Here is a 19,847-nt window from a genome sequence, read left to right as displayed (position 1 = left end):
CTATCCAAATTCGAATTTTGGGGTTTGAGAGTTTGATTGGTTAGAGAGCTGCTGCAATGGCTGAGCAGAGAGATTATGCGGGACTGGGCAAAAGAGCCCTGGAAAATTTGTGCTCAGAAAAGGGGATAAGCTTTAGAAAGAAAGCTACAAAGGAGGAACTCAGAAATCTGTTAATGGCCAATGATCAGGGAGCTTGGCCCTTGCCTGACGCTGCAGAAACAGTTGGAGGGCAAGAAGCGACAGATAAACTGCAACTTGAGCGTGAACGGAATCTAACAGATCTTCGGTTGCTGGAAAGGCAAAAAATAGCTGAATTAGAGAAGGAGGCTGATGGGAGAAAGAAGGAGGCTGATGAGAGAGAAGAGAGAGCTCGTAAGGGGCGTCTGGAGCTGCTGGCTGCTGAACGGGAGACTCACAGGATGCAACAGGAGACGGCCAAACTTCAGCTCCAAGTGGAAGAGCGGAGAAAGTCATCACCCCCTGGTACTCCACTTCCCCACCGCCATGAGAAAAACTGGGAAAGGATGTGTCCCATTTACAGTGATACTGAGGATATAGAGGCGTTTCTATCTACCTTTGAACGACTCTGCAGTCTGTATCAAATCCCAGAAGGTCAGCGAATGCCTGTCCTGCTGACCAGACTGACTGGAAAAGCCAGGGAGGTATTTAATGAATTGGGGGAACGGGAAGCCTTGGATTATGAGCTGTTTAAAGATTCTGTGTTAAGGCGGTTCAAGGTCACTCCTGAATCCTACAGAGTTAAATTTAGAGAGTTTAAAATGTCTAAGGATTGTACTTTTGTGGAATGTGCTCAGAAGCTGATGGGTTTTGTTAAAAAGTGGGTTATGGGAGCAAAGGCACAAGGGAGTTTTGACAAACTGCTGGATTTGATAACTTTAGAACAGTTCCTAGACATTGTGCCTGACCATGTGAGAGCAGCTGTGTGTGCTAGGGACCCTGAGTCAGTCCTGCGGGCGGCAGAGATTGCGGATGCCCAGACCCAAAACAGGGCTCGGGAAGGATTTAAAGGTAAACCTGGCCCTGACTCCTCTAAAGGGGGGATGGAGGGTAGGAACTCGCACCCCAGGACGGAACAGGTGACCTGCTATCACTGTGGTGTGCTGGGCCACATCAGACCCGATTGCCCGACCCTGAAGGGCAGCCCAAAGCCAGTGCAGGCCAACTCCATTACCCTGAGCACTCAGGCTGAACCAAGCCTCAACAGCACCACCTTGAGTCCAGGTGCAAGCACAGCGATGGCTAATGCCAACCCCATCGTCTCCAGTGGCCTGGGGGGAGGGGATTAGCTCACCAGTTATGTCAGAACTGAGGCTTGGCAAGGGAGTGAGAGGTTTATTAAGGAGGCAAAGGTCAGTGGTGTTGAATGCATGGGATGGCGAGACACGGGCTCTGATGTAACTATAGTCAAGGGACGTCTGGTGAAGCCAGAGGACATGTTGCCCGGGGAATATGTGACAATAGTGGCACTATCTGAGTACTCTGTGGACCTGCCAATGGCTAGAATCCACCTTGAGTGGGATGGCTTTCAAGGGGAGGTGAAGGCTGCGGTCCGGGATTTAATCCCGGCGGATGTTTTGGTAGGAAATAACATACTGAGGGTGAATGGCCACGTGAATGTGGTGACCAGGTCGCAGAAAGAGTTGGTGCCTGGGACAGATACCTTGACTGAGGCCAGTGAGGGAGACGGCGAACAGACAGAGAGTGTCTCTCATGATGAAGCAGGTGAGGATTTGTCTGAAGTTTCAGAGATGGCTCTGAATTCAAACAAAACCCAAAATGAATTCATTGCGGCTCAGCAAAGGGATGTATCTCTGGAGAGAGCCAGGAATGATGCCCAAAGTCAGGTCCCAGCCAGTGAAGAGAGAGGCAGGTTTTTCATGCAGGATGGGCTGTTGTATAGGGAGCCGCCCAGGGGAAGGAAGAATTCCCAAGCAGCAGCTCACAAACAGCTTGTGGTACCGGAGAGTTACCGCAGTGATTTGTTGAAGTTGGCTCATGATGGTCCATTTGCAGGACACCTGGGTGTAGGCAAAACATGTGACAGGCTAGAGCAAAATTTCTACTGGCCTCACCTCTTTGGGTCGGTGAGAGATTACTGCAGGAGCTGTGAACTGTGCCAGAAGCGTAAGGGGTTAAGGGGGCCTAGCAAGGTGCCCCTCCAGCCTCTGCCTGTTATTAGGGAGGCTTTTGCCAGAGTGGCTGTGGATATTGTGGGGCCATTCCCAAGACCCTCCAAAATGGGAAGAAATACATTCTGGTGTTGGTAGATTTTGCTACCAGATATCCTGAGGCTGTAGCCTTGGCTAATATTGAGGCAGAGACAGTGGCAGTGGCCTTGTTCTCTATTTTCAGCAGGGTGGGTTTTCCTAAAGAAATATTGTCTGACCGTGGGTCTCACTTCATGTCCGTGGTATTCAAGCAGTTGTGGGAGTTATGTGGGGTAAAGCACCTGAAGGCTGCTCCCTACCACCCCCAGACTAATGGCCTAGTGGAAAGGTTCAATGGAACCCTAAAGTCTATGCTGAAAATGTACGTTGATAGACGCCAGAATGACTGGGATGTTCTGTTGCCGTATCTATTGTATGCGTACAGGAGTGTGCCCCAAGAGTCTACAGGGTTTGCTCCCTTTGAGCTGCTCTATGGGAGGCAGGTCCGGGGGCCCCTAGATTTGGTCCGTGACTCGTGGGAAGGTAATGTGAAGGAGACAGAGCAGCCAGTGGCCGAGTATGAGGCTGAATTCAAGGAGAGTTTGCAGGAGATGATGAAGTTGGTTGAGCAGAATCTGAAAGACAGCCAGGATACTCAGAAAGCCTAGTATGACAGAGATGCTAAAGAGAGAGCGTTTGAAATAGGGAACATGGTGGTGGTGCTAGATCCTGTCCGGAGGAACAAAATGAAAGATGTTTGGACCGGACCCATGGAGGTAGTGGAAAGAATTAATGAGGTTACCTATGATGTGAGGAAACCCCACATTCGGGGAAGTGTGCAGACAGTGCATGTGAACAGAATGAAGGCTTACCATGCAAGGGAGGTAAATGTGAACATGATCTGTTGTGCTGAGGAAGAGGCAGTGTCTGTCCCTTTGATTGACATGGTTGCTGAAAGCCAGGAAGAGACGCCTCTTGAGAGCATTGAGATGGGGGAGGGTTTATCCCCCCCTCAAAGAAAGGAGCTGCTAATGTTATTAAAACACCACAAGCAAACATTCTCCAGCAGGCCAGGGCTCACTGATAGGATGACACACTCCATTCAGACGGTGGGTCCCCGCCCAGCTCCCAGCAGAGCTTACAGGGCCAAAGGAGAGATGCAAAGGCAGATCCAGGAGGAAGTAAAAAGCATGCTGACAATGGGGGTAATTACCCACTCCATGAGCCCCTGGGCCTCTCCCATTGTGATGGTGCCAAAGAAGGATAAAACCATGAGGTTTGTGTGGATTACAGGAAGCTAAATGCGATCACTCAGCCTGACCCTTACCCCACACCCAGAATAGAGGATCTATTGGATACACGGGGGGGGGGGGCAAAGTTTATAAGCACCCTGGATTTGACTAGGGGATATTGGCAAATTCCCCTAGATGCTGATGCACAAGAAAAATCCGCTTTCATAGTGGAATCTGGCCTGTATGAGTTCAAAGTGTTGCCCTTTGGAATGCGTAATTCAGGGGCTACTTTCATGAGACTTATAAACGAGGTCCTACGGGGATTAGAGTCTTTTGCCAGGGCCTATATAGACGACCTGGCCATATTCAGCAGTTCGTGGCAAGATCACCTTAACCACATAGGGGTTGTGCTGCACCGGCTCAGAGAGGCCAATCTAACTGTTAAGGTGTCTAAATGCAGATTGGGAGCTGCTGAGGTGACCTACCTGGGGCACAGGGTGGGCAATGGGCGACTGCGCCCTGAGCCTTTGAAGGTGGAGGCCATTAAAAACTGGCCTGTCCCTAGAACTAAGAAACAGGTCCAATCGTTCATTGGCCAACTATTACAGGAGGTTTGTTCAGGGATTCAGTGACATCGTTGCTCCCATCACAGACCTGACGAAAAAGGAAAAACCAGACCAGGTGCGATGGACCGAGGCCTGTGAGCAGGGATTCCAAAGCATCAAGAGTGCTTTGGCTAAAGAGCCGGTTTTGGCCAGCCCAGATTTCAGCAAACCTTTTCTGCTGTGTACAGATGCTTCCAATATCGGGCTTGGGGCAGTACTGATGCAAGAAGGGGAAGGGGATAAAAGACATCCCGTGGCGTATCTAAGCAAGAAATTGTCCCCCACTGAGCAGAATTACGCTCCCCTTGAGAAGGAATGTTATGCCATTGTCTGGGCTGTCAAGCAGCTTAGGCCCTGTTTGTACAACAAAAGTTTCACTGTGTTGAGTGATCAGGCCCCTCTGGTCTGGCTGCACAAGGCCAAAGGTACCAATTCCAGGTTGCTGCGCTGGAGTTTGGCCCTTCAAGAGTATGAAATGGATATAGTCCACATAAAGAGGAAGGAAAATATCGTGGCTGATGCATTGTCCAGAGTGGGGAGCTCTTAGGATGCAGTCAGTGATGTTTTGTCATCCCTTCCTGCATCACTTTTGCGTTGGGGGTGTGACGTTATTGATATAAATGGGAACCATATAGAACATGGGTTGCAACCAAGGTCCTGTAGTGGCACCAAATCCTAAGTAAAGGGGGTCATATAAGGTGTCTAAGACCAGGTTCTGGGTTGCTGGTTATGATTATGCTGTCTGTATGTCTGTGTATCATTTTGTAGTTGAAGTTATAAGTATTGGCTCTGTACTGTCTGTATTTTGTATTATGCTCTGCCTCTGGGAAATATCCCAGACAAGCTGGTGTTAGCCCTGCCTAGCTGCCTTGATGGCCCATTAAGGACCATCAGCTACACAATTGACCCATGGAGAGAAGGCAGACACGCCTTGTGACTCAGCAAAGTATGCAGAGACTTGTCCATGTGACTGCAGACTCCATTTTTGCTGTAATTTTCAACAGTGTGGACAAAGAGATTCTTACACCTGGAAAAGTCTATATAAGGCTGATGCATCATCTCCATCTGGTCTTCAATCCTGCTTCTGACCTCTGGAGGGACTTTGCTACAAACTGAAGCTTTACACAAGGGACTGAACGACCCATCCCAGCGGGGGATGTATTCCAGAGACTTAATCTGAACCTGCAGTTTACTCCAGCACTGCTGCAAGCCTGAACTAAGAACTTTGCCATTACTGTACGTAATTGATTCCATTTACCCAATTCTACCTCTCATCTCTACCTTTTTCCCTTTGTAAATAAACCTTTAGATTTTAGATTCTAAAGGATTGGCAACAGTGTGATTTGTGGGTAAGATCTGATGTGTATATTGACCTGGGTCTGGGGCTTGGTCCTTTGGGATCGAGGGAACCTTTTTCTTTTATTGGGGTGTTGGTTTTCATAACCATTCATCCCCAGGACGAGTGCACTGGTGGTGATGCTGGGAGACTGGAGTGTCTAAGGAAATTGCTTGTGTGACTTGTGGTTAGCCAGTGGGGTGAGACCAAAGTCCTTTTTGTCTGGCTGGTTTGGTTTGCCTTAGAGGTGGAAAACCCCAGCCTAGGGCTGTGACTGCCCAGTTTAAGCAATTGGTCCTGATTTGGCACTCTCAGTTGGGTCCCGCCAGAACCGCTCTGTCACACCCCTTCAAAGAACTCTAATAGATTAGTAAGACACGATTTCCCTTTACAGAAACCATGTTGACTATTGCTCAAGAGTTTATGTTTTTCTATGTGTCTGACAATTTTATTCTTTACTATTGTTTCAACTAATTTGCCCGGTACCGACGTTAGACTTACCGGTCTGTAATTGCCGGGATCACCCCTAGAGCCCTTTTAAATATTGGCGTTACATTAGCTAACTTCCAGTCATCGGGTACGAAGCCGATTTAAAGGACAGGTTACAAACCTTAGTTAATAGTTCCGCACTTCACATTTGAGTTCTTTCAGAACTCTTGGGTGAATGCCATCTGGTCCCGTGACTTGTTAATGTTGAGTTTATCAATTAATTCCAAAACCTCCTCTACTGACACTTCAATCTGTGACAGTTCCTCAGATTTGTCACCTACAAAAGCCAGCTCAGGTTTGGGAATCTCCTAACATCCTCAGCCGTGAAGACTGAAGCAAAGAATCCATTTAGTTTCTCCGCAATGACTTTATCATCTTTAAGCGCTCCTTTTGTATTTTCATCGTCAAGGGGCCCCACTGGTTGTTTAGCAGGCTTCCTGCTTCTGATGTACTTAAAAAACATTTTGTTATTACCTTTGGAGTTTTTGGCTAGCCGTTCTTCAAACTCCTCTTTGGCTTTTCTTATTACACTCTTGCACTTAAGTTGGCAGTGTTTGTGCTCCTTTCTATTTGCCTCACTAGGATTTGACTTCCACTTTTAAAGGAAGTCTTTTATCTCTCACTGCTTCTTTTACATGGTTGTTAAACCACGGTGGCTCTTTTTAGTTCTTTACTGTTTTTCTTAATTTGGGGTATACATTGAAGTTGGGCCTCTATTATGGTGTCTTTTAAAAGGGCCCACGCAACTTGCAGGGATTTCACTTTAGTCACTGTACCTTTTAACTTTTGTCTAACTAACCCCCTCATTTTTGTATAGTTCCCCTTTTGAAATTAAATGCCACAGTGTTGGGCAGTTGAGATGTTCTTCCCACCACAGGGATGTTGAATGCTATTGTATTATGGTCACTATTTCCAAGCGGTCCTGCTATAGTTACCTCTTGGACCAGCTCCTGCGCTCCACTCAGGATTAAGTCTAGAGTCGCCTCTCCTTGTGGGTTCGTACCAGCTGCTCCATGAAGCAGTCACTTAAAGTATCGAGAAATTTTATCTCTGCATTTCGTCCTGAAGTGAAATGTTCCCAGTCAATATGGGGATAATTGAAATCCCCCACTATTATTGGGTTCTTAATTTTGATAGCCTCTCTAATTTCCCTTAGCATTTCATCATCACTATTACTGTCCTGGTCAGGTGGTCGATAATAGATCCCTACTGTTATATTTTTACTAGAGCATGAAATTTCTATCCATAGAGACTCTATGGAACATGTGGATTCCCTTAAGATTTTTACTTCATTTGAATCTACATTTTCTTTCACATATAGTGCCACTCCTCCCACTGCACGGCCTGTTCTGTCCTTCCGATATATTTTGTACCCCGGAATGATTGTGTCCCATTGATTGCTCTCAGTCCACCAGGTTTCTGTGATGCCTATTATATCAAGGTTTCCCTCTGCTCCCATTGACTGCTCTGCTTCCCTGGGCCGTTCTTCCTCCTCAACAGCACAGGGGCTGTCTGAGCGGAGGTGGGACAATTCTACAGTGTCCCGGAAAGCCTCATCCACATACCTCTCTGCCTCTCTTAGCTCCTCCAGTTCTGCTACCCTGGCCTCCGAAGTCCGTACATGGTCTCTGAGGGCCAGGAGCTCCTTGCACCGACTGCACACATACGCCACCCGCCCACAGGGCAGGTAATCATACATGCAACACTCAGCGCAATAAACTGGATAGCCCCCACTCTGCTGTTGGGCTTCTGCCTGCATTGTCTCCTAGTTAATGGAAGGGTGGTTTACAGAATGGAGCTTTGAAATGGGGTTTGGTTTATAGGTTTTAAGGGGGACTACAGGGGAAGGGTTAGGACCGATGAGGGACTCCCGCTCCCTTCCCACTGCCCTTCCAAACTCCCTTGCGAAACTCTCTGCTAGCAGCCCCTGTTCACCTGTTGTTCATAGTACAGGAATCTTGGCATTTGGCCGTGAAAGCAATATGGTCGCGTGCCTCAGTTTTCCCTTTCATACAGCACATCAGGTCTGGAACGTCTTTTCCCTGTGAAAAGTTCCAAGACTGTTTACAGGCATTAACAGTGCAACATTAGCATTACAAGGCCTTCTAACATAAAGTGTGTTCTCGTGTATTCCTCTTAACGTGTTCAAGGGATTTTCCAAAACATTAGGCACATTGCACATTCTTTCAGTTCTTGGTAATAGCAACACATTAGTTACAAACATTTTCATTAGTAATAACAAATTTATAGCAAGTATTTATTGCAAATCAAGTTGGTGTTAGCTCTGCCTAGCCTGCTTGGTGGCCCATTAAGGACCATCAGCTACAACTGACCCATGGAGAGCAGGCAGATCCGCCTTGTAACTCAGCAAAGTGCAGGGACGTGCCCATGTGACTGCAGACTCCATTTTGCTGTAATTTTCCACAGTAAGAACAAAGAGGTTCTTACACCTGGAAAAGTCTATATAAGACTAATGCCTCATCTCCATCTGGTCTTCAATCCTGCTTCTTACCTCTGGAGGGACTTTGCTACAAACTGAAGCTCTGAACAAAGGATTGAATGACCCATCCCAGCTGTGGATGTTCCAGAGACTTGATTTGAACCTGCAGTTTATTTCATCGCTGCTACAAGCTTGAACCAAGAACTTGCTCATTACTGCATGTAATTGATTCCATTTAACCGATTCTAGCTCTCATCTAGATCTTTTTCCTTTTATGAATAAACCTTTAGATTTTCGATTCTAAAGGATTGGCAACAGCGTGATTTGTGGGTAAGATCTGATGTGTATATTGACCTCGGGCTGGGGCTTGGTCCTTTGGGATCGAGGGAACCTTTTTTCTTTTACTGGGGTGTTGGTTTTCATAACCATTCATCCCCAGGACGAGTGGCACTGTTGGTGATACTGGGAGACGGGAGTGTCTAAGGGAATTGCTTGTGTGACTTGTGGTTAGCCAGTGGGGTGAGACCAAAGTCCTCTTTGTCTGGCTGGTTTGGTTTGCCTTAGAGGTGGAAAAACCCCAGCCTAGGGCTGTGACTGCCCTGTGTTAAGCAATTTGTCCTGAATTGGCGCTCTCAGTTGGGTCCCGCCAGAACCAGCATCGTTACAGTTCCTCATAGACTTTAAGGCCAGGTGGGACCCTTGGGATCATCTAGTCTGAGCTCCTTCACCTTGCAGGCCAAAGAACCTCACCCATCCCCTCCTGTAATAGACCCATCACCTTCCCGGGCCTTTCTGGCTTGGGGCAAACCAAGCAGTACTTGGTGTAGTTATAAGTTGATCTCATCAGGTCCCTTGGGCTAGATACCTCAATAATTCCCGGGCTTGAGAAGCTCCTTGTAGAGGTATCAGCTACACCACCTTCCCTGGGCCCTAGTGCCACCCCATCCAGCCTCTCCCCCCGCCCAGTGGTGCTGGGGATGGCTCGCCAATCGATGGCTTGTGCTTGAGGCTGCTGTCCCTTTAAGGCCGGAGAGTCCTGCTGTAACAGTACCTGCCTCTCGAAGGGGGTTAGCAGAACCTTCTCTCCAGCCACTCGGTAGATGGCCCACGTTCTGCTCTCCAGACCTCGGCCGTGCTCCGTTCCTGGGCTGCAGGTACTCGAGCCCAGGGAGCTCAGCTAATATGTGGAATGCAGGCGCAGTGGACTGGGGTTTAAGTTGCAGGGCACCTCAGCTGTCCAAGCCTCAGGCCTTGCGATCTGTTTTCCACAGCTTGGCTGTGGCCATTCATTATACTAAAGCCTCCTTTAATTATTAGCAACTTCCTCCCCTGCTCCGACACCCCAGCCCCATGACATCTCAGCTCTTGGATGGCGTGCTGGAGAGAGGGGAAATGGGGGTCACAGTTGTTGGTGTCACTAGGCATAAATCTAGGTAACTCGGGAGGATGAACGACCACGAGTGTCGATGAAGTCTTCTTGCTCTAGGCCTGAGTGAACCAAAGTTCTTCCATGTTGTGAACTTTAACCAGCCGAAACTGCTAACAGCCAAAAAGCAAAACTGTGTAACTGTCAGCTTTCTTAGCTCGCAGCTGCAGTGCAGCTCGAAACAGCAAAAAGCGGTAGTGATACGGGGGAAAATGGGGGGGAAAGTCTGCATGCATCTGTGTCGTAAAGGCAAGAGAGAAACCGGCGAATGGGAAGGGTTCTAACAAGCTACAATTTATTGCTTAATGTATCTGCTGCAAGGAGGGAGGAAGGGGAGACAGGGAGAAACAAAGGCCAGTACAGACAACTTGGAATATAAAAGGAACTTGCTTTTATCAATGCGCTTGATTTGAGATATTGCTTCTCCTAGCGCCTTTTCAAGATCTTCAATAAACTTTCTTTCCTTCTCCACCCTGGTGTGTTAATTAGTGCGACGCACGCCGGGCAACGAACCCCGCTGTTGCCCCCTCGGGCCCTCTGGGCCGGCAACACACATACTCCATGTGGATGGCGCTCCCCTCGGGTCTGTGGCAGATCTCGCCTTCTTTTGCTCTTTGGGTCAAGGGCCTCACTTCCTTCCTGCCCCAGCCCCTTCCTCGGGTCTTGTGTCTGCCAACTTGGAAATGCCAAACTCCATCTTTCCATCACCCCAGGAAAGCCCGGCCCCTTATCTCCTAGGAAGTTTCTCTTCTGAGCCCTGTGCAAACCAAGTGCCCCATGGAGTCCCCTGCTTTCCACCCGCTAGTATAAACATCTCTGGGGCATTTCACCCCACTGCTGCCTCCCTTCAATGTCTAGCACCAGGTCAGCTTCTGAAAACGTAGAGGGTTTGCTGTTCTCCTCCTCCATGGATTGTTGGCTTTTATTCACACATGTGGCCAAAACATCTGTAAGGAAGAGACTTTGGCCATGCATCTGCCTAGGAAGGATTGATTCTTGAACCAGAGGAGGTCAAGTAACAAATCCAGTGAGCTGTTCACACCCTCAGTCTCGTCCAAGCCCCAGGCCCCGCTTTCATCTTGGAATCCGGGGTTAAACGTCACACCCCAAGGAGAGTCTCTTATACGTCAGTCTCTGTGTCCCAGGACAACACGCCATTGTTCTCAGCCACTTTGGCCCATGCTTACAGGCCCGCTGGATGGTAGGGAGATGGTGGAATTTGTGGGCCCTTCTGTTAGTGGGCCTGCTGGCAGGGTGGGATTCAGCAGCATGGGACCCGGTGGGAGTATAAGGGCCCTTCCATCAATCAAACCCTACCCCTGCCCCTTGGCCCCTAAACCCTGACCCTTGACCCCTTAAGCCCCGACCATCTGTCACTGGAAGTCCCACCCATGAGGGATATTACTTCCGGGGTCGAGGCGGACACATGACTGGAAGCAAGTGTGTCATGTGACCCCTCTAAGAACTCCTCCCACTGCCCTCTACCAATCAGGATGGGTTTCGCCCCTGTAGGCTCGCCCTGAGAGGAGATTTGACCAATCAGGGGTGTTCTGGGGCGGGGTGACCTGTCCGGAAATGGTTCGTGTGACCTCTCTAAGAACTCCTCCCACTGCCCTCTACCAATCGCAATGGGTTTCAGCCACATAGGAGCACCCCGAGAGCAGGTTTGACCAATCGGGGGTGTTCTGGGTTGGGGTGACCCGCCCAGAAGAGGGTCGTGACACCTCTAAGAACTCCTCCCAGCGCCTCTGCCAGTCAGAGTGCAGCACCATCACCCCATAAGTCCCAGCGCCGGGGCAGAAGAGGCCCTCTTTTACCCAGACCGTGTGCTCTGGAGATCATGGAGACATGGACTCCTTCACCACCCCCGTGAGAACTCCAGACTTTGTTTTAGCCCCAAGGCCTTTGGACTTGTGTGGGGAAAGCGCTACATCAGCGAGAGTTGTGACGAGGGCCCTTTGACTCAGCCATTGATGGATACGCCGGTACCCAAAACCCAGACCCTCGTGAGGCACCCCAATGAGTGTGACCACCTCTCATTGTCCGCTCCCCTAGAGGAGGAAGGCGAACGCAGCTCGGGGGAGTCACTGGAGGACATGGTGAACGGAAAAGATGTCGCTCAGGTAAATGAATGAATAAGAAGTGATGGTTGATGATGGGGTGTAATGGGTTAGGAACCGTGGGGTTGTGTAAATCTAAAAACAAGCAGTGGGGGGCTTACACTGTTTCTTTTTCTGAAAATCTCTCAACAGCTCGATGTCTCTCTAGAGGCCTTTGAGAACTTACAGATTTGTGTTAGTAAAAGACGGTCCCAGTAACAGTCATGTCTACATCAGCAGCTCTGTTAAAGAAAATATATTACACCCCCGGGGAAGTTGGGAGCTTCGGGTGACCCTTCTTTTTCAAGTGGCCAAAAGCCTCGTAAAACGCTTACACTTTACACAAACCGGCTCGAATACATTTTATAAGAAACAAGACCATTGGGTCAGATGTGGATGCGCAATGGCAGGCAGATTCGGTGAAGATGCATCGGATCTCCAAATGCAACATCGGTTTTAAGTCCATCTTAACGGTGATAGACATTCTATCCAAATCTGCCTGGGCCTCAGGCCTAAAAGACCAGACACGTGGTGAGGTATCCAAGGCCTTTAAAGGTATTTTCAGCAAAGGTCGCATGCCTCAAAAATTACAAACCGATCGGGGGAAAGAATTTTTAAACAAACCTTTAAGCAGATTGTTAAAGCGGCATGGAGTTCACCAGTGTGTTACTAATAAGGAAGTCAAAGCAGGGGTTGTAGGAGGATGTGGAGATATTTTACAGCCCATATCACCTTTTGCTACATTGACGTGTTACCTGAGTTTCTAAAGAGTTACAACCAGAGTTTTCACAGAACTCTACGTACCAGACCCGCTGATGTTAGCCCTTCAAATTCTCTGAAGGTATGGAAAACGGTTTACAGAGATGGTTTTAAAATAAAACCGGTTGTTGCCTCTTTTAGAAAAGGCGACCATGTGAGACTATTTAAAACCAAAGGAGCTTTTCAAAAGGTTATGAACAGACGTTTACCGATGAGATATTCCTTGGGCATGCCTAGCCTTGCTCAATACGTGCTTCAACAAGCCCAGACGTGTATTTTGAAATGATTTTCATAGCCCTATTACCCAATAAAGCCCCCCAGGTGAGGGGATTAAAGACAATTGATGTTTGGGGTTGGTTTTTAAAAAATAAAAATGACCAATTCAGAAAAAAGGACACAGATTATTATTTTTTTAATAAAAATAATCGCTTGTGAGGTCCCCTAAATAATCCCCCAGAGGGGGATTCCAGTCACCCTCCCTTTTCACAAATATCACGAGTCAGTGTCGTGGTACAGGCACCGCTCTTGCAAGCTAGGTGGAGGAATAGCTCAGTGGTTTGAGCATTGGCCTGCTAAACCCAGGATTGTGAGTTCAATCCTTGAGGGGGCCACTTAGGGATCTGGGGCAAAAATTGGTCCTGCTAGTGAAGGCAGGGGGCTGGACTCGATGACCTTTCAAGATCCCTTCCAGTTCTAGGAAATTGGTATATCTCCAATTATTAACCTGTCTAGGAGGTTGTATAGTTATAAGCGGTGGTGAAACAGGCTATGAAGACGTTGGTATTGCCAGAGACAGAGTACTGGTCTTTTGCGAGCTTCCAAGACACACACGCGGTTTCATCGTCGATAAACTCGCAGGATGAAACCTCGTAACTGGGGGAAAACAGGTACTGAAAGAGTATCAGAGGGGCAGCCGTGTTAGTCTGGATCTGTAAAAGCAGCAGAGAGTCCTGTGGCACCTGATAGACTAACAGACGTATTGGAGCATGAGCTGTGGGTGAATACCCACTGCACTCCATTTTCAGGTACTGAAAGCGTTCATCAGGGTCTCTCACCATGCAGCTGTTGGGTAGGTTTGTTCTTTGGCCAAATTTACCCCACAGAGAATTTAAAACCAGTTTAGCCATTTGGCGTTTAGGGTTTGTCAGTTGGACCGTGTGCTTGATTGTTTGTTTGAACAGTGTGAATTGAGAGGGCTTTGTTCCAGGTGGGACTTGAGTGGGCCCGACTGCTATAAAAAGGCAGGCTATGTGTCTCTTTGAAGGTTGTGGTCACCTGTATCTGAACTGTTTAATGGATAAATTACTCTGTGCTAATTGCCAGGCTGTTTGGGAGAAGGAGAGTTAAGCCTATTGTTTTCTCAGGCTGAAAGGCTGCTGGAAATGAATAAAACCCTGGGACACAATCCTGCTTCATCTCAGATCTGCTTTGGGTTTCAAGAGGGGGAAACCTTAAGGCACAAGGATTGAGATCCCCAGTCACTGACTGGAGTCACCCTGAATATGGAAATTGGACTATAACCTATGGACTATTTCTAAAAGGACTTTTGGCAACTACAAGCTCATCTCTGCTGTGTCTGAACCTCAAGAGTTGAATTCAAGTCTGTATGTGTCTTGATCTAGTCCCGTTATATAAGGCGTTGGTGAGACCTCATTTGGAGTATTGTGTGCAGTTTTGGTCTCCCATGTTTAAGAAGGATGAATTCAAACTGGAACGGGTACAAAGAAGGGCCACTAGAATGATCCGAGGAATGGAAGGCCTTTCGTATGAAAGGAGACTTGAGGAGCTCGGTTTGTTTTCCTTAACCAAAAGAAGGATAAGAGGAGATATGATTACACTCTTTAAATATATCAGAGGGATAAATACCAGGGAAGGAGAGGAATTATTTCAGCTCAGTGCTAATGTGGACACGAGGACAAACGGATATAAATTGTCAGTCAGGAAATTCAGGCTTGAAATTAGACGAAGGTTTCTAACCATCAGGGGAGTGCAATACTGGAACAGCCTACCGAGGGAAACAGTGGGGGCGAAGGACCTCAATGACTTTAAGATTAAGCTAGATAAGTTTATGGAGGGGATGGTATGATAGGATAACGGGCTTAGTCAATAGGTCAATTAAGTGCCACACTGGTAAATAGTACAATGGGTCAATGGTATGATATAACCTTTTCCAGAGGGTTTGGCTGGAGAGTCTTGCCCGCATGCTCGGGGTTCAGCTGACCGCCATATTTGGGGTCGGGAAGGAATTTTCCTCCAGGGAAGATTGGCAATGGCCCTGGAGGTTTTTCGCCTTCCTCCGAAGCATGGGGCAGGGGTTGCTTGCTAAGGAGTGGGTGGATCGGCTTATGTGGCCTGCATCTTGCAGGAGGTCAGACTAGATGATCATAATGGTCCCTTCTGATCTTGAATTCTATGATTCTATGATTCTATGATCTTTTAACCAACACTCTTTCTCTTTTTTCTTTTTAAATAAATTTTAGCTTAGTTAATAAGAATTGCCTGTAGCGTGTATTTTGGGTAAGATCTAAGTTATAATTGGACCTGGGTGTGTGGCTGATCCTTTGGGATTGGAAGAACCTTTTCTTTTATATGATGAGATAAGTTTTTCAGGAATCATCAGCATATCTGACAGGTGTGTCTGGATGGAGGCCTAAGGCTGGGCACTTTAAGGGAACTGCGTGGTTTGGACTTCTGAGTAACCAGTGAGGTGCTACAGAAGCTGTTTTGTGCTGGTTGGTAAATCTAAGTATTGGAATAGCCACCAGCATTTGGGGTTTGTCTGCCCAGTTTGGCTTCCAGTTCACCCTGATTGAGTGACCTCAGCTGGCTCCCACGGGCAGCACCGTCACAATGATACATCTGAGAGAAGGGAGCAGAAGGAGACTCCACCAATTGGAAGGCACGAGATGCACAGTCCTAGGGATGGGGGTTCCACAACCACCGCTCCCAAGAGAAGGAGGAGGGTGGTGGTGGTTGGGACTCCCTTCTCAGGGGGACTGAGTCATCTATCTGCCGCCCCGACCGAGAAAACCGAGAGGTCTGCTGCTTGCCAGGGGCTAGGATTCACGATGTGACGGAGAGACTGCCGAGACTCATCAAGCCCTCAGACGCTACCCCTTCCTGCTTCTCCACGTGGGCACCAATGATACTGCCAAGAATGACCTTGAGCAGATCACTGCAGACTACGTGGCTCTGGGAAGAAGGATAAAGGAGTTTGAGGCGCAAGTGGTGTTCTCGTCCATCCTCCCTGTGCTCCATGTCTAGTTGGCAGCCGGTTTCAAGCGGAGTGCCCCAAGGGTCGGTCCTGGGGCCGGTTTTGTGCAATACCTTCATTAATTATCTGGAGGACGGCGTGGCTTCACCCTCAGCAAGTTTGCAGAGGACACTAAACTAGGAGTGGTAGATACACTGGAGGATCTTAGAGGACTGGGTCAAAAGAAACCTGACGAGGTTCAACAAGGACAAGTGCAGAGTCCTGTACTTAGGACGGAAGAATCCCATGCACTGCTACAGACTAGGGACTGAGTGGCTAGGCAGCAGTTCTGCAGAAAAGGACCTAGGGGTTACGGTGGACGAGAAGCTGGATAGGAGTCAGCAGTGTGCCCTTGTTGCCAAGAAGGCTAACGGCATTTTGGCCTTTATAAGTAGGGTCTTTCCAGCCCTCCTTTCTTTTGGACCCCCTGAGGATATAGCAGCCACCAGTATTCTGAACAAAGCATCATATTTTCCCCAAATCTTCATCAGTTTTCTGAATGAAGCATCATACTTTTCCCAAACACTAGACTATGGGGAAGCTGTGACGAGCTTATGGTGTTGGGAGAATGGTTTGTCAGTCCTTGGTTTTTTATTCACAACCCCTAGAGCGTGCTCCGGGTTTGTGAATATGGGCATTTTCGCGCACACAGTTTTCTCAGGGCTTGGTGTGGTGGTTGCCGCTGAGGAACTGGAGTTGTGTTTGTGTGGTTGGTTCTCAAAGGCCTTGATAAAGGCATCGTCGAGCTGTTGAGAGATTTTCAGAAAAGAAGCAGTGTAAGCCCCCACTGCTTGTATTTAGATTTACACAACCCCGCGGTTCCTAACCCATTACACCCCATCATCAACCGTCACTTCTTAATCATTCATTTACCTGAGTGATGTCTTTTCCATTCACCTTGTCCTCCGGTGACTCCCCCGAGCTGCGTTCGCCTTCCTCCTCTAGGGGAGCGGACAATGAGAGGCGGTCACGCTCATTGGGGCCTCACGAGGGTTTGGGTTTCGGGTTCCAGCGTATCCATCAACGGCTGAGTCAAAGGGCCCTCGTCGCAACTGTCGCTGATGTAGCGCTTTTCCCACACAAGTCCAAAGGCTCTCGGGGCTAAAACAAAGTCTGGAGTTCTCACGGGGGTGGTGAAGGAGTCCATGTCTCCATGATCTCTAGAGCACGCGTTCTGGGTAAAAGAGGGCCTCTTCTGCCCCGGCGCTGGGACTTATGGGGTGATGGTGCTGCACTCTGATTGCAGAGGGCACTGGGAGGAGTTCTTTGAGGGGTCACAGGACCCGCTCCTGGAGGGTCACCCCACCCTGGAACACCCCCGATTGGTCAAACCTGCTCTCAGGGCTGTCCTGTGCAGCCAAAACCCATCGCGATTGGTAGAGGGCAGTGGGAGGAGTTCTTAGAGGGGTCACACGAACCACTTCTGGATGGGTCACCCTGGCCCGGAACACCCCCTGATTGGTCAAATCTCCTCTCGGGGCGGGCCTATGGGGGCGAAACCCATCCTGATTGGCAGAGGGCAGTGGGAGGAGTTCTTAGAGGGGTCATATGACACACTTTGCTTCCGGTCATGTGTCCGCCATGGGTGGGACTTCCAGTGATAGGTGGTTGGGGCTTAAGGGGTCAAGGAGCAGGGTTTGAGGGGTTAAGGGGAGGGGTTAGTGTTTTATTGACGGTAGGGCCCTTATACTACTACCAGACACCCTTGGAGGCCCTTGCCTTCCCAAGGGGTGGCTTTGTAAATTTAGCATCAGGTGTTCTTGAATGAGAGTCCTTGGACATTTGGGACTTGACTTGGTTTTGAAGCTTAGTGCACGTTTTCTTGAGGCACATTAGCATCCGTTTGAGAATTGGAACTTTGCTCCTTGAAGGGGATGGTGTCCTAGCTCTAGAGGCCTTTGGTGACTTTGGGGGAGAACCGTCAGGACTCCCAATTGTTTTCTCCCCAGCTTGCAAAAGCCCTGTTGTACTTGTAGCAATGGACACCATCTTTGGTTGCTTACTGGGAGCCCTTTTCCCCATTCCATCCTGCGTCTTTCTCCTGTCTGCTGGAAGGAGCCACACCACTGGCATCTTTTTGTGGTTGGATGATGCTGAAGAGTCTCCTGGAGTCCATCGCTGTGGGATTCCATGGGATCTTCCGGGCAAGTCAGCACCTGCAGAGCCAGCTGGTCTCTTCCGTCGAAGCTCACTGCACTTCTTGCAGACTCTAATTGGCAGCTGATCCCTGAAGAGCTTTGAATTCATAGTTCCATCGAGCCCATGTGGATCCATGGTGGCTCGAAGACCATGCAGCTCAGCAGATGTCTCCTCCTGAGTTTTCTTACCATTCATCTTTCCTGGATATGCCTTGCGGCACTGCTGGCAGACTGAGACCTGGACCGCCAAGGGGCGGGAGCTGCTCAACATTTCCATCAGGTGTTTCAGCTGCAGGTCGTGTGCAGCCTGCCCAGCAATGAGAGAGTCAAGGGTGGATCTTGTTAGCTGCTCAGAGCCTGGGGCCTCTGGGGCAACCTGGTGGCTTTGGGTCCTGGGATGATCTGCCCTGCCCTCACCTGCCTGTGCCCCTGGCCCCAGGCAGGAGCCTTCTCCCAAGAGAACCTTCCTCTCCATGTGCAGCTCCAGCTTCTCTTCAGTCCCTTTGGTGCCGCTCACACTGGTAAGGGGCTTTGTCATCTCGCTCCTATAGAGGTGGAGTGTGGCTGTGAGCGTCTTCTCTGCTATTGCCGTCTCTCTCACGAGGGGAGCATCTCTGTGCGACTCTCTCACCATCTTTGGGAACGCCTCCATTTGGATCTCTGAGCATTTCTGAGCAATGTGATCCTGCAGCTTGACCACCACCGTGGGCACAGGCCTGGCCAGGATGGCCTCAGGGGATGCCATGATCCTGTGGGCCTTTTGAGGCAGGGGTCCAGAGGGGCAGACACATGACTCCTGGATCGCCTGTGCACGCTGAGGGCTGGTGTTGGATCTGAGGGGCTCCGGGACCTTTGCTGGAAATCCACATTTGGGCCGATCTGTGTCTAATATCAATTGCTGCTTGGTGTCCCGCTCACCCAGCAATGGCTCCCCCGGGATGGGGGTTTGTGGAGCTGGAGGCAGAAGAGCTGTGTGGGGTTTCTGGGGGGTGACGGGTAAGCCCTGCTCATGCTGGAGTCTCTTTGTCTGCACGTGACAGTCCAGTTCCTCCAGGACTTCACGGCTTAGGAAAGGGACCCTGCTCATGTTGAACTTCACCCTGGGGTCTCTGTCCGGTGGGCACAGAGCAGGGATGTTAGGGATCATCTTGGCCAGCGACTCTGTGTATGGGGTAGGAGCCCCCAGTTGACTCTGCAGATGTTTCTGGCGGATGTTGAAGACTAAGCCACGGACTGACGTCTGGTCCAGACCCATGGTCTGCTCTCGCCGGACTCGTCTGCTGTGGACAGGAGGCCTGGGGAGAGGCTGGGCTTGGATGGGATGAGCGGATCCTTCCCAGACCCCGACAGGCATGATCTCCCCCGTGTGGCGGAGGGGCTCTGAGTGAATCATGGCGGCTTCTCTCAGGGAAAAGGAGCTGGGACTCCGGAGGGCAGAGGTGGTGGATTCCCTAGAGGAGTAGGAGAACTGGCTCGTGGCAGATGTCGACACACTCGGCCTGTGGGAGAGAGCAGACAGGGACAGATGGGACATGGCTCTGCTGAGCAAAGGCAGGGCTCGGGCACAGCCTTCCAGCAGTGGGGCAGTGCCTAGGCAGGCCTTGCACACCACACCCCGACACAAGGACATCAGCTGGGTAACGAAGGACCGAGAGGGGGAGCCGGCATTCATTCTATCTAGAACGCTAACCCTTCACACGCACATGTGCAGCACCTAGCACAACGGGGCCTTGAGCATGATCGGGGACCTACTGCTATTTTAATAGAAAGATTAGCTAACAACAACTGGTTTGGGGGAGGAAGATGGGAGCATGTGGGTGTAACCCTCGCCAGAGGGTGTTGTGAAGGCCAAGCCTATAAACTCTAAAAGGAACTAGATAAATTCATCAATGGCTGTTACCT

The 19,847-nt window shown here is 49.5% G+C and overlaps 1 protein-coding gene across 1 annotated transcript in view; it reads right to left on the bottom strand.

Annotated features, from left to right (window-relative positions):
• LOC120401205 overlaps nt 1-19,847 on the bottom strand; it is an 86,327-nt gene that overhangs the window by 18,949 nt on the left and 47,531 nt on the right. Inside the window, exons 5-6 of the mRNA XM_039530857.1 lie at nt 18,352-19,444; nt 18,135-18,252 (exon numbers count right to left, since the gene is read on the bottom strand). Of these exons, the coding sequence (XP_039386791.1) occupies nt 18,135-18,252; nt 18,352-19,444 (1,211 nt within the window). The remainder of the gene's footprint in view (nt 1-18,134; nt 18,253-18,351; nt 19,445-19,847) is intronic.

The sequence above is a fragment of the Mauremys reevesii genome, linkage group 3, assembly GCF_016161935.1.
Source record: "Mauremys reevesii isolate NIE-2019 linkage group 3, ASM1616193v1, whole genome shotgun sequence".
Taxonomy (NCBI): Eukaryota; Metazoa; Chordata; order Testudines; family Geoemydidae; genus Mauremys; species Mauremys reevesii.
This window is presented reverse-complemented; position numbering and strand designations above follow the sequence as displayed.